General features: G+C 43.1%; 1 protein-coding gene across 1 annotated transcript in view; it reads right to left on the reverse strand.

Annotated features, from left to right (window-relative positions):
• DNAH8 (dynein axonemal heavy chain 8) overlaps positions 1-12,150 on the reverse strand; it is a 154,984-nt gene that overhangs the window by 127,987 nt on the left and 14,847 nt on the right. Inside the window, exons 12-17 of the mRNA XM_063125403.1 lie at positions 11,210-11,329; positions 8,199-8,334; positions 7,892-8,079; positions 4,533-4,613; positions 3,407-3,523; positions 1,921-2,037 (exon numbers count right to left, since the gene is read on the reverse strand). Of these exons, the coding sequence (XP_062981473.1) occupies positions 1,921-2,037; positions 3,407-3,523; positions 4,533-4,613; positions 7,892-8,079; positions 8,199-8,334; positions 11,210-11,329 (759 nt within the window). The remainder of the gene's footprint in view (positions 1-1,920; positions 2,038-3,406; positions 3,524-4,532; positions 4,614-7,891; positions 8,080-8,198; positions 8,335-11,209; positions 11,330-12,150) is intronic.

Here is a 12,150-nt window from a genome sequence, read left to right on the forward strand (position 1 = left end):
TTCTTGTTAGAGTTGGGAGGAAAGGGATGGCTACCGGAGTTGTTGCCTCCGTGTATATCGCCTCAAAAACCAGGTCTACTAATTTTCTACCGTTTGTTTTGTCTCTATTCCTAAGGCTTACGCCATCCTTTGGATAAGATCAGCAAAATGTCCTAGTCTCTCTGATGGGGAGACAGATCCCTGCACCTCGACTATAGAGTCAGGCGATGGTATCGATGGCGCCACTGAGGTAACCGATATCGAGTCTGAGCAATAATCCTCTACCGATTAAGGAGAGGAGGGAATCTGGATAGTTTGGATTTCCGATTGTTGGGGTTGATGAATTGTTATTTCTTCAGCCCGTGGTGAATGCCTGTTATCTTCAGGTAGTCTAGTTATTTGGTGCTCAAGTGTTGCTTCGGGTGCCGAGACTGTTGCCGAGGGTCGACGTCGAGGAGGTGATAGTTGAGTGTGTCTTCGATATCGATCATCCAATTCGCTCCACGAATTGGATGATCTGCATAATAATTGGATGGTCTGCATAATAGTATGTAGGTCTTGGCGGAAGTGACCATTGTGACTCTCTTTCCCAGTCTCTCATAGGAGATCTGGAGCGGTGTTGCCTTTGGTAATGGTAGAGGTCGGAGTCTCGATATCGAGTATCGAACGAGTGGACAGATTCTGGAGATCGACGGCGACTCGATGTTCGTTCTCGATATTGTAGTCTGCGGTGGTCTGAGACAGTTAAGTTTGTCGGAGGCGAAGCCCTAACCGACCCTGTCGGTAATCGTAGTGGATCATTGCTACGGATGGATGCAGCATCTCTGATCTCGCCCTCTGATAACGATGCAGTCGTTATCGGATCGACTCTCGTAGCTGACGGAAGGGTTGTTATCGATGCCGGTTGGACTGTCGATGATGGTGCCGTCACGGGAGTCGTTGTCGATGTCGATGCTTTATTTTTATGAGCATTGTGTTTGTGAGGCACTTTGGCTTTATTCTTGTGATTTGCTTTCTCAGCGGATTTCGGCATTCTCGCCTTCTTTGATAGTTTCTTGGCTACCGAGGTAGCTAGGGATCGCCCCGGTGTTGCAGGGGCGTCCTGTCGGGGTCAACTTGCTGTCGGCTGGACAGGAGCTGGAGGCACGAAAGGTTCAACTTGCAACGCCATAGCAGGCTTGTCCACAGCTGCGAGTGCCCTTTCCCACAGCTCAGCCCATAGTTTATCCACTCTGTGGCGTCTCGTAAGTTTTGAGAAGGCCTGGCAATGGGGGCAGACGTCTACCTTATGCCCCTCACCTAAGCAGATGACACAAAAATTGTGTCTGTCGGAAGGTGGAAGTTTAGTGCCACAACGGGGACACTTTTTAAACGGGGCCTTGGGGCCCATGCGGACCAGATTAGAGTAAGAAGCAAAGTCTGAGGTAAAGAAAGAATAATACCACAAAAAAATTATATAGGAAAAGGTTGAAGGAGTAAACGGAGTAAATGGAGAAGATATAGAAAGAAGAAAAGGTAAGTCTTAGCTATTTGTTTGTTTGTTTGTTTAACAGAAGCGTTCTCGACGAGGCTGTCATGATGACGGTCTCAGAAGAACTGGGGAATCTTGGTGGGAACTCCTCTGCATATGCGCAGTAGAGGGGGAGGGGTTCCCGCCCAAAATGCCTCTTAGCTATAGAAGATTCCCGAAGCAGGGCTTAGCACAGGCGCAGAGCCCATATGTGTGATGCACAGAGACCACGAAGAAGAACCTGTCAGTTTCATCTTCTGCTTTGGCAGTGTTGGTGGTGGGACAAGATTGACAAGATCAAGTTGATGCCAGTGGGAGGTAACGGAATGAAATCTGCAGGGCCAAACCAGAAAAATTCATCATTCCATCTCCGCAAACAGAATTCTGGTATATCCATAACTTTTATTTATATTTTCTGCAAATGTGATTACCTCATTGCGTGCCAGTAAATCCTCCACTTTCATTGCATTATCTGGTAGTACAAGCAAAAGTGTATTTGCTATATCCTTCATTGTTAAATCAATCTGCATTTCAGATAAATCATTAATCTGTAAAAAAAAAAAAAGTTAATTAATACCATGTGGATTACTTGCCATGGTTAGCTAATAGCATTGTTTAGGGAATGCTTTAGCTGTGAGTCCTCTTCGAGCTTCATTGGCTGTCAGTCCAGGTTCGGGCCCAATTCAAAGTGCTGGTATTAACCTTCAAAGCCCTAAATGGTTTGGGGCCAGGTTACCTGAAGGAACGCCTCCTCCCATATGTACCTGCCAGACCCTAAGATCATCCTCAGGGTTCCTTCTCCATGAGACCCTGCCAAAGGAAGAGAGGCAGGTGGCTACCAGAAGGAGGGCCTTCTTTGCTGTGGTACCCCAGCTGTGGAATTAGCTCCTTAGAGAGGTTCATCTGGCATCTACGTTATACCAACACCAGGTGAAGACCTTTTTATTTTCTCTGCATTTTAACATTTTATCATCTTAGTCTTTTAACTTTGCTGTTTTAAATCTTTATTTTAAATCTCTGCATTGCTGCTCGGTTTTATTCTGGTTGTACTTTTATATTTAACTTTTATATTGTGTTTTTATATTATGGTTTAAGTTTTAAACTTCATGGTTTTGATTCTTGTGAACTGCCCAAAGAGCTTCTGCTATTGGGCAGTACAGAAATGCAATAAGTAAATAAATAAAATAAAAAATTGCAAGAAAATAATAGAACACAGAGCTCAGTTAAATCAACCAACATATCTAAAATGTTTGGGTGAACAAAATCGTCTTAGCCAGGAGCCTAAATGATGATAAAGGTGCCCATTGAATTCCTCAAATGGGGCACTACCGTCAAAAATGCTTTTTCTCTTATTGACACCTGCTTCACATCCGATGGCAGAAGCACTCAGAGAAGGACATCAGCAGAGGTGTTTCTTTAAGCACCTAGGTCAATATCCATGTTGGCAGTCTGCCACAACTAAACATATTCTGCTAGCAGAAATGAACACTAAGGAACACTATCACAATATGGAGCAGTTGCACTTGCTAGTGTAACCATGGAAACTAGCCCAAATTAGCAGTTCTGAAACTCCTTTCCACAAGCTCCACTGACTTATCCATTCCAGAAGCACTAATTTGTTCTATTTTCTGGTTGCGCTAGAGTTCATTTCCGCTAGCACTGCAGTAGCATTGAATACTGTCCTCGATCCCAAATTTTAAGTATATTTATTTACCTTTGTCTACATTAATCCTTTCTTATTCATGTCTCACTGTACTCTCCCCATTATTTTAGACCTTTATGTAAGGTCCCTGGGGCAGTGACCTGTCTATTTTTGCTTATGCCATCAGTACGATACACATATGCTGATGGCATCATTTAAATAATAACAACAAACAACAACAGTAATCTTTTGAACATGCATTGGAAAATGTTTACCTTTTTCAAAAGTTGATTAAACATTTTCATAACTTCATCCACTTCTTGGAAGAAGCTATCTAAAGTCAAAGATGACCAGGTTAAAATTGAAAGCCCTTGCCTCAGTACAGATTCCACCTAATGAAAGTAGACAAGGACAGGAAAAATAAACATTCATTCGGACTACAATATATAACCAGTCCGGACAATCAAATGACATCCTTTTTATTAAGGGTCAGTTTGTCTTTTTTAAAGCATCTTGTCATGGATCACGTGGCATTAAACTAAATAAAACAAATAAACCTTTTCTCCAATCAAACTTTTTCTCAACTTTCACCATAAGCCTCTTTTATCCTTCCATGGACTCACAAATATGGAATCACCTTTGGTTTCTCTAGTTCTTCCTTTTACCTAATTCTACAGTATCAATTTTCAACTAATTCTTCAGTAGATTCCCTGTTGACACACATTGGAGCTCCTGGCAAATTCAAGTTTCCCCATTCACAGATATATTAGATTGGGAGCTGGCAGGCAAGCTTTTGTGATGTTTTAATACTGTGCAGCAGCTTGTTTTTAGACGTCATCATAATATATTGAAGAGAGCTTTCCACATTCATTTGATTGCTTTCATGGAAGCATTCCCAACACTTGCAGAAACCCCTGCATACATTTTGGTTGGCCTAATCTACACCAAGCAGGATATTGCACTATGAAAACAATATGAAAGCAGCATATGATATGTGTCAATAGTCTCCAAAAGTTGTCAGTGCACTTCAATACCACAATAAATCAGTAGTGTGGCTCCTGCCTTTTATATACCGCTTTCATAGTGCAATATCCTGCTTGGTGTAGATTAGGCCGTTGTTTTAAATCATACAAGGAATCTCCGAATCGGGACATATGTACTTCTTTGGGGTACCAGGATTACAGATTACAACCATAGCTGTGACAAATCACAGGCAGTACAACATATTGATTGCTTCTATCCTTTGAGTAGACTCACTGGGGATTTCAAGGTCTGAACAATACAGATTATAGTGCTGTAGCTCTAACTGAACCACATTTATTAAACAAACATATACCCAACACACACAAACACAAAACAAATGCAATCGATTTAAAATAAATTATGCTTATCATAACTCACCTTTTTCATTTTCGGTGCCATCAAATTAACAAACACCGTTGGCACTTCTTGACACAAATTTTCATAGCAGTGTAGAATATTCTGTGATTAAAAAAAAAAACCTGTAAAAGATGCTAATAGAAGCTAAAATGTGACTGTACAAAACAATCTCCCAAAGTCACTAACTAGTGTATTTTTATGTCAGCAATGGGCAACTGTGGGAGGTTTGGGGGGGCATTTCTGCCCCCCCAAACTCTTCCCCCCGTGGGTTGCATTCTTGGTTGCTGTTTTTTTAAAAAATCAACAAACTGCCACTGAGCTATAAGGGTTACATTTAGCCAGCTTGCAAAACTCCATACTGCTCCCACTATGGAGACATAAAAGGATCAAATTTAGCTTGCAGCAGAGGTGTTGGGGGCTATATGTGGCTTGCAGGCCATGTGTTGCCCACATCAAACAGAATGCCAAAAGCTGGTAGATGCCTAGTGAGGTGAAATCTACATAATGTGCAGTTTGCCCCCCCCCCCCAAGACACCTTATTAGAAGGGTCTGTAAAAGAGTCTTTTTACCTTTCTCATTTACAACCTTGCGATATGAACTTTACCTCCTCATAATGGAGGCCCAGAATACTATCGCAGAGGAAGTCAAGCCACACACAAGAAGGGAAATTGGGCTGTGGGAATTCCATTCCCCTATGACACACAGGAATCAACACTGCCCAAGAGGAAGGGGAGATTTGCAGCTGTATCAGGGAACTAAGGATCAGACTAGACATCTCTGTTTTTGCAAATAGCTGGGTTGAGGCCTGTATGTTTTTCCCTACTGGGATAAATAGCAGCTCTGGGAGGATGCCATTTTCACTGAGAAAATGACATAGGAAGGACCTAGAATATGGTCTCAATGTGGACAGGGCCCTGCCCCAAAACTGCTATTTGCAAAAGACTTCAAGAGACAGAGGCAGTTTACACACAAGTTTCTCTTTTAGACTAGTCTTTTATTGTGGAACCGTTCTGCTTCATTTACGGAATTTTGTTTGCAGTGTGTGTGTGTGCGTGTGCGTGCGTGCGTTTCTAGACAACATTGTCTTCTATTCATAACCCTCACATTTTTTCCTACCAATTCTTCTGTCTTTTTTCTTACCATAGAAAATCCACTATGGAAGGAAAGACAAAATGACTGGATTCAGACAATCAGCTGGGGAAACAACCCAGTATGGGTTGTTTTTCCTGCTCCTGCTGGTCACAGAACCAGCATTTCCCTATTTGCCTGCACTGCATTGCGGGTTGCCATCTCATCTGAACCCAACGTGCAGCATGTTGGGTGTGACTTCTTACCCACCCTGCAACCCACAGGGGCTGTGGGTGGGTAAGAAGCCACTCCCGCTGCACCACAATCAGACAACTCAGCAACCTGACATGCAACGCAGGCAATTAGTAAAATGTCTGTCCCATAACCACATGTGCAGGGGTTGGGGTGACAACTCATACTGCATTGTTTCCTCTGCTGATCGTCTGAACGCAGCCAATAGCTCCACAATGTCTTTCACAGTGTGGGGAGCACTCCGTCTGGAAGCACCCCAGGTGTTTAGTATGGAATTTGTACTGCTTTGTTCATTCACTTTTTGCAGGGCATTCACACATGATGGAGTATTCAAATAATTGCTCTCTTGTGTTTTTCCAGTGCTTCTACTGCCTTTCCTCAGAACACATCAAATCTGAAAAGGGTGGAAGAGAAGGACAGTCTCCATGTGTGTGGATGCCCTTAGTGCTTCTCCTCCAAGCACTAAGAGCCATGGTTTTCATGCCTGCAGTGACATTTAGGGGGGTGAGCACTATTACCGTACCCCACTTCCCATAACTGAGCACACTGAACATCCAGTTATGACCATTTGAAGAGGTTTGAACACATTAGAAGGCTACATAAGTTACAGAAGCTACCCTGTGGTGGTGCTGAGCATGGAGTAGATGGAAGATGTGGAGCTGGGGGCAGTTAAAGAGCCATGGGGAACGGGAGCGGAAAGGGGTGCACCTCACAAACTGCGAGCAAAACTGCTAATCGAGCAAAACTGCTGCACCACTGTAGTGGCAGAGGGTACAATTCAAGGAGAAGAGGAAGCTGGAGAGACATGCAGAAGCTCAGCAGACATGATCTGCCTGAGAATAAGTGACCACTGCTTCAAAATTATAAAGAAGGATGGAGGAGTCACTGGGAACCCAGTGCTGAAGGGAAGGGAGAGTGGCGGGGAGGACACTTTTGCCTTGTTTGTTTGTTTAAATGCTGAAAACATAGTGCAATAATGCAAGAGTGGCAAGTAAAAGATGATGATGATGATGATGATGATGATGATGATGGATGAGAAAACAATTTTCTTTTTTTTTAATGGCAGGAAGGAGAGTGAGAAACTGGCCTCTCTGACTGAAAGCTGAGCCCATCCGTCAGCAGTAGCACCCCCCCACACACACACACACACTGGCCCCACACTGTAGAAGAGCCAAAAGGGAGGAGGAGGGTACAAGGGAAAAGGAGGAGGATGGCCACCAGCTTTGGGCCTGACTAGGTACCAGCAGCAGCAGCAACAACAACGTGAGAAACGCAAGTGCTGTCTCCTGTCAGTAAAAAAATAAAAAGTGAAATCAAAAGTCAATGACTGTACCCACTCCCCATTCCCCGAATAAGTCAGTGGCCAACTCCCCTGACAAGGCCTTTCCACCACTCCTTTTCCTCTGTGTGTGTGTGTGTGTTTGTATGACAAGTGCAGAGGAAAGCCAGTTGTCTCCCAAGCATCATGTAGTTTTCAGAGCCAGTGTGGTGTAGCGTTTAAAAGTGTTGGACTGGGATTGGGGGAATCAGGTTCTCCTAGTCCCCGCCCATGCATGAAACTCCCTGGATGACTTTGGGCCAGACATTGACTCTCAGCATAACCTGCTTCATAGAGTTCTTGTGAGGATAAAATAGAAAGGAAAGGAGGAAGTCCATGTATGCCACCTTTGGATCCTTAGAGGAAAAGCCGGATATAAATGTAACCAATATATAAATAAATAATAAAATAGAGGTCTGCGGAAGGGGAGAAAGAACGAAGGGGAAAGAAGGTGGAGGAGAGTGAATTGGCCTTTCCCTTCCCACGCAGCTGTGTCCTGCATGCTTACAGCAAATACACATTGACAAGAATGATTCAGGATAAAGCAAACACAATTAATCAAATATTTTGGGATTCTCTAATTATATAAATAAACTTAAGGTGAATTCATCCATCTGGATACTTTGGCATGGTGACTAGAATAATGTTTTGGCATGACATATACAAAAAACTTTAATATAATATTGCTATCCAGAGTCATGCATTTTTTAAAAAAAAACTATCAACAGCATTCTTTGCCTACCTCCAAGCATAATTTGTCTGTCTTAATCTGACCTTCAATTTTAACTATCCTCTTTGCCTGTTCTGGTACCTCTAGTCCCATCTTTATCATACATTTAGTCTCTCGAACAATCTCTAAAATTTTGGGATCAAAATTAACCAATAGTTTTCCAGTTTCAGGATGTCGTACCAAGAGTGTTATTTGCAATGCTGAAATTAAATAGAAAAATATGATACAATTAAATCCATTTCCTGGAATATTGCCCTAAGCAAAACTTGGCAGTGCAATGATGCCTTTAGTGATTTTTGTTGCCAATCAAACTACTTACCATATTGTAGTTGTGAAATTTCCTTCATCCAAGCTGTGTGATAGAGTACTTCAAATTCCACCAATACATAGGAAATTTTATTGTATAATCGAACCACTGCTTTACCCTCTGCACTTGCCAAGATATCTGAATTTTTCTATTAAAATATTTGTAATTAAAGAAATACATATTTAAAAGGTAGGTGAAAAAATACCATCTCCTTTTAATAAAATTATAATTTATAATTATATTTTCCTGCATCTGTTGTATGATCTTGCATAATATGAATTACAAAAAGCTTTTCAAGATAATGCATATGCTAATAATGGTCACCATTGCTTAACCAGTATAATTACTGAAAGCATCATAATTCAGCTTTTATATGCTTGGACCCGAAGTCAAATACTGTATATACATAAAGGAGAAACCCATTAAGTAAGTAGCCTGTGGTTTTATTCACTGTGTTCTCTCCAGGGTTAGGCGTTCCCACTGCTGAACAGAAAAGCCACTTTTTAAATGGGTAGTGGTTTATCTCTTTGGCAGTGGGAAAATGCAGCAAGGAAAGCTAATGACATCTTAGCTGCATGCATGGTTCAGCCCTGCACTTACATAAAATTTCTTTTGGGATCCTGGGATTTTGGCTTAAGGCTATCATATAATAATTTAATTGATAAAAGCAATTCGAGAAGCTAAGTGCTTATCGGTTTGGAAGCAAAACACACACACCCTATAAATAAAGTATTTTCTTTCTACATTCTTGGGGGGACCCCCACCCCATACAAAAGTATACAAGTTTGTAAACTAAAAGAAAATAATAATAATAAAGGGGGGGAACCAAAAGCACTGCAGTAAGGACTAAGCATGTTTAGTGATCTCCAGGAGCCATGGAATCAGGGCCTAACTGCACATTATGTTTAATATGTGGCATGCAGCATTATCCCTAGTTTTCTTAATATATATTATACTTAGCAGGGCATGATTCTCATCCAGAGCACAGCCTACAGGGAGGGAATATTTAACCCATCCCTTCCCAGCCAGAATCTCAATGAAAATCACTTCCCTTCCCCCATGTGCCTATTAGCCTTGTGGGGGGAAGTCACTTTTTTCTAAGGCTAGTTGCTGCGTGGAGGGGATTTTCACTGAAATTACAGAAGGGTTAAAATTAACACCACCACCCCCGTGAACTGTGGCGCCAGTGAAAATCCAACTGCACCCTCTGCGCTTACTATTACATTTTGCAAAACTACAAACAACACTGTATGCTATGCTTTTAACTTAACGTGTAACTCAGGTCTCAGTTGGAAAAGAGAAATGAAAAATGCGGGCAATGGGGGAGAGGGTAAACTGGCCTGCTTGAGCCTCAAACACAGTGGTGGGGAACCTCAGACCTGGGAGCTAAATTTGCCCCTGCTGGGATTTCCCAGACAACGCCTGGCCCCAATCCCTTTCTACCAACTACAATTGTTTCCCAAGTTTTTGCATTTTTTTCCAAATTCTAACAGGTCGAAATGCCCCTCCTAAGGCATAGTTACTAGCAGTAAGAGCTATATGCTAAAATATGCAGGGATATGTTGTTGTTGTTTTGTATTTTGGGGCCCACTCTGGTTGTCTTTGTCCCCACTGCCTTTCCTTCAGCTCCATCCACTACTGGGGCAGATCCACACAGAGGCTTTGGGATGCCCTGAAGGCGCTTTAGGGCGCCCCGAAATCAATGATGTACACCCTACCTTAACCGTTCCAAGAAGAGGCAGAGGAGGAGGAGGAGGAGGAGGAGGCAGCCCCGTATCACCCCTCGCAGGGACGGGATGAAGAGTTGCTGCGCCCGGCGGCTTCGCCGGGGAATCAGCTGCCACCCACCTGCCCGCCGGCCTCCTTTTGCTGGCGAAAGAGCCACCCGGATCATAGAGCTCGGCGGAAGAAGCCGGCGGCGGCTTCTTCCGCCAAGCTCTCCGACCCGGGTGGGCCCGGGTGGCTCTTTCGCCGGCAAAAGGAAGCCGGCGGGTAGGTAGGCGGCAGCTGATTCCCCAGTGAAGCCGCTGGGCGCGGCAACTCTTCATCCTGTCCCCGCAAGGGGCGATGCAGGGCTGCCTCCTCCTCCTCCTCTTCTTGGAACGGTTAAGGTAGGGTGTACATCATCGATTTCGGGGCACCCTAAAGCGCCTTCAGGGCGTCCCGAAGCCTCTGTGTGGATCTGCCCCTGGACTGTGGCCCCCAAGACCCTATCTGAAATTGAATTCTGCCCTGAAAGAGGTTCTCTACCCCTGCTATAACAGTTTATAGTACTCCAGAGACAGGCATGGCTGTCTGCCTGGAACCCTGAACGAAGGTGAGGCTATACTGCAACTTTTGTTGCAAGACACCCTGGTTTTATTATTAGTCAATACGAAGAACCAAATGGGCTCCACAGGAGCAAAGCACAGACGTTTCCAATGGATCCTTCTACCTCCTCAAATGTTCTAAAAACTCAAGCAAAACCACTACCTGGAATGAAAAATACCTTCAGGTGAAATATTCATTCACAATGCAGCATATCCATTTCTGAAGAGTCCAATGTTATATTTTACTAACTAAAATTAATGGTGTCAGTTTGGCTTGGGTGCATACGTATGTCACTTCACATCCTCTAGAAAACCTCCCTGAGATGCCTGACAAAAGTGTATTTGTGCAGCAAAATAAAGACACTGACCCAGCGTCATTCTAGACACCTGTAACTATTCTAACGTGCCAGAAACATGCACCTTATGGGCCATTGCTAATAAGGTTCAATAAATGGTCAAAATCCTCTATGCACTGGATACTAGCGAGTTGGGATATTGCTTTCAAAATCAGCTAAATAGCACCACCTGCAGATTCTTCCATATCATTTCACTTAGCACTAATCTTTTCTGGAAGATTTCAGGAAACGTGAGGACAGCCAGCAGTATTCAAGTCAGCGGACCACAGGTTTAAAAGGAGCAAGACAACATAATTTATTTACTTTTTATGGCTTACAAAACCCAGCACTTTCAGACAGGTGATGTTGACACACTTACATAAAAATAGTTGATTGGTTCACTTATACGCCTGAATAGCTGCCGCACCCACAAGATCTTTCCTGCGACTGGGGGCATGTTTCGAGCCAGGGGAGGATCATCTTTCTGAGCCTGATAAAGCTACAACAAAGCAAATGCAAGTCCAAAATGAGGCTTCTTCTACACACCTCCATGAGCATTTGGAATTACACATGAAGACGTGTTATTGAACTAAGCAATCTTATTTGTTACAAACCCATTAGATACAGATTCCCATAAAGGGGGCAGGAAGCACTACAAATGAAGGACTGAATTAGGGCTAATTTATACTTTAGTATCTACGCACAACATGAATTAGTGATGCTATACATCTTCATTCTCATGTTTTCAAATTATAGGTAACTTAAGAAATGCATATAATTCAATTTGTCCTCTCACATATGTATTTACTATTAATTGTCTTAGGAGCCTTTCTCAAAAACAAAAATAAAACAAATCAAGGCAACTTAAAGCAAAATTAAAACTTACAAAATTTGGAACGCCTAAAACAATTATCCATATCATACTAACATTCAACCACGCCATCAAATGACTAAAACATTGGTGACAGCCATGTACAATTCAACAATTCAACTCAATTTATGCATCATATCCCATCTAATTCCTGGGAAAAGAAAAAACTCAACCTGGCACAGAAAAGATAATAATGTTGGCATCAGGCAGGCCTTGTTAGGGGGAGCATTCCATAAATGGGGGGGGACCACTGAAAAGGTTAGGGCTCTGCACAGACCCTCCGAACCGCTTCGTGGCCCGATCAGCAACTTTCGGATCAGGCTGATCTGCTTCGGGTCGATCTGACCCTCCCCTGCTCCGCTCCGCGGAGCAAGATCCGGAGGGGCGGATCGAGATTTTGCCCCCCTTCCCTACTTACTTGCCGCTGCAGCAGACAGCGGAAGCAGATG

This window comes from Elgaria multicarinata, chromosome 4 (genome assembly GCF_023053635.1).
Source record: "Elgaria multicarinata webbii isolate HBS135686 ecotype San Diego chromosome 4, rElgMul1.1.pri, whole genome shotgun sequence".
Classification (NCBI taxonomy): Eukaryota; Metazoa; Chordata; class Lepidosauria; order Squamata; family Anguidae; genus Elgaria; species Elgaria multicarinata.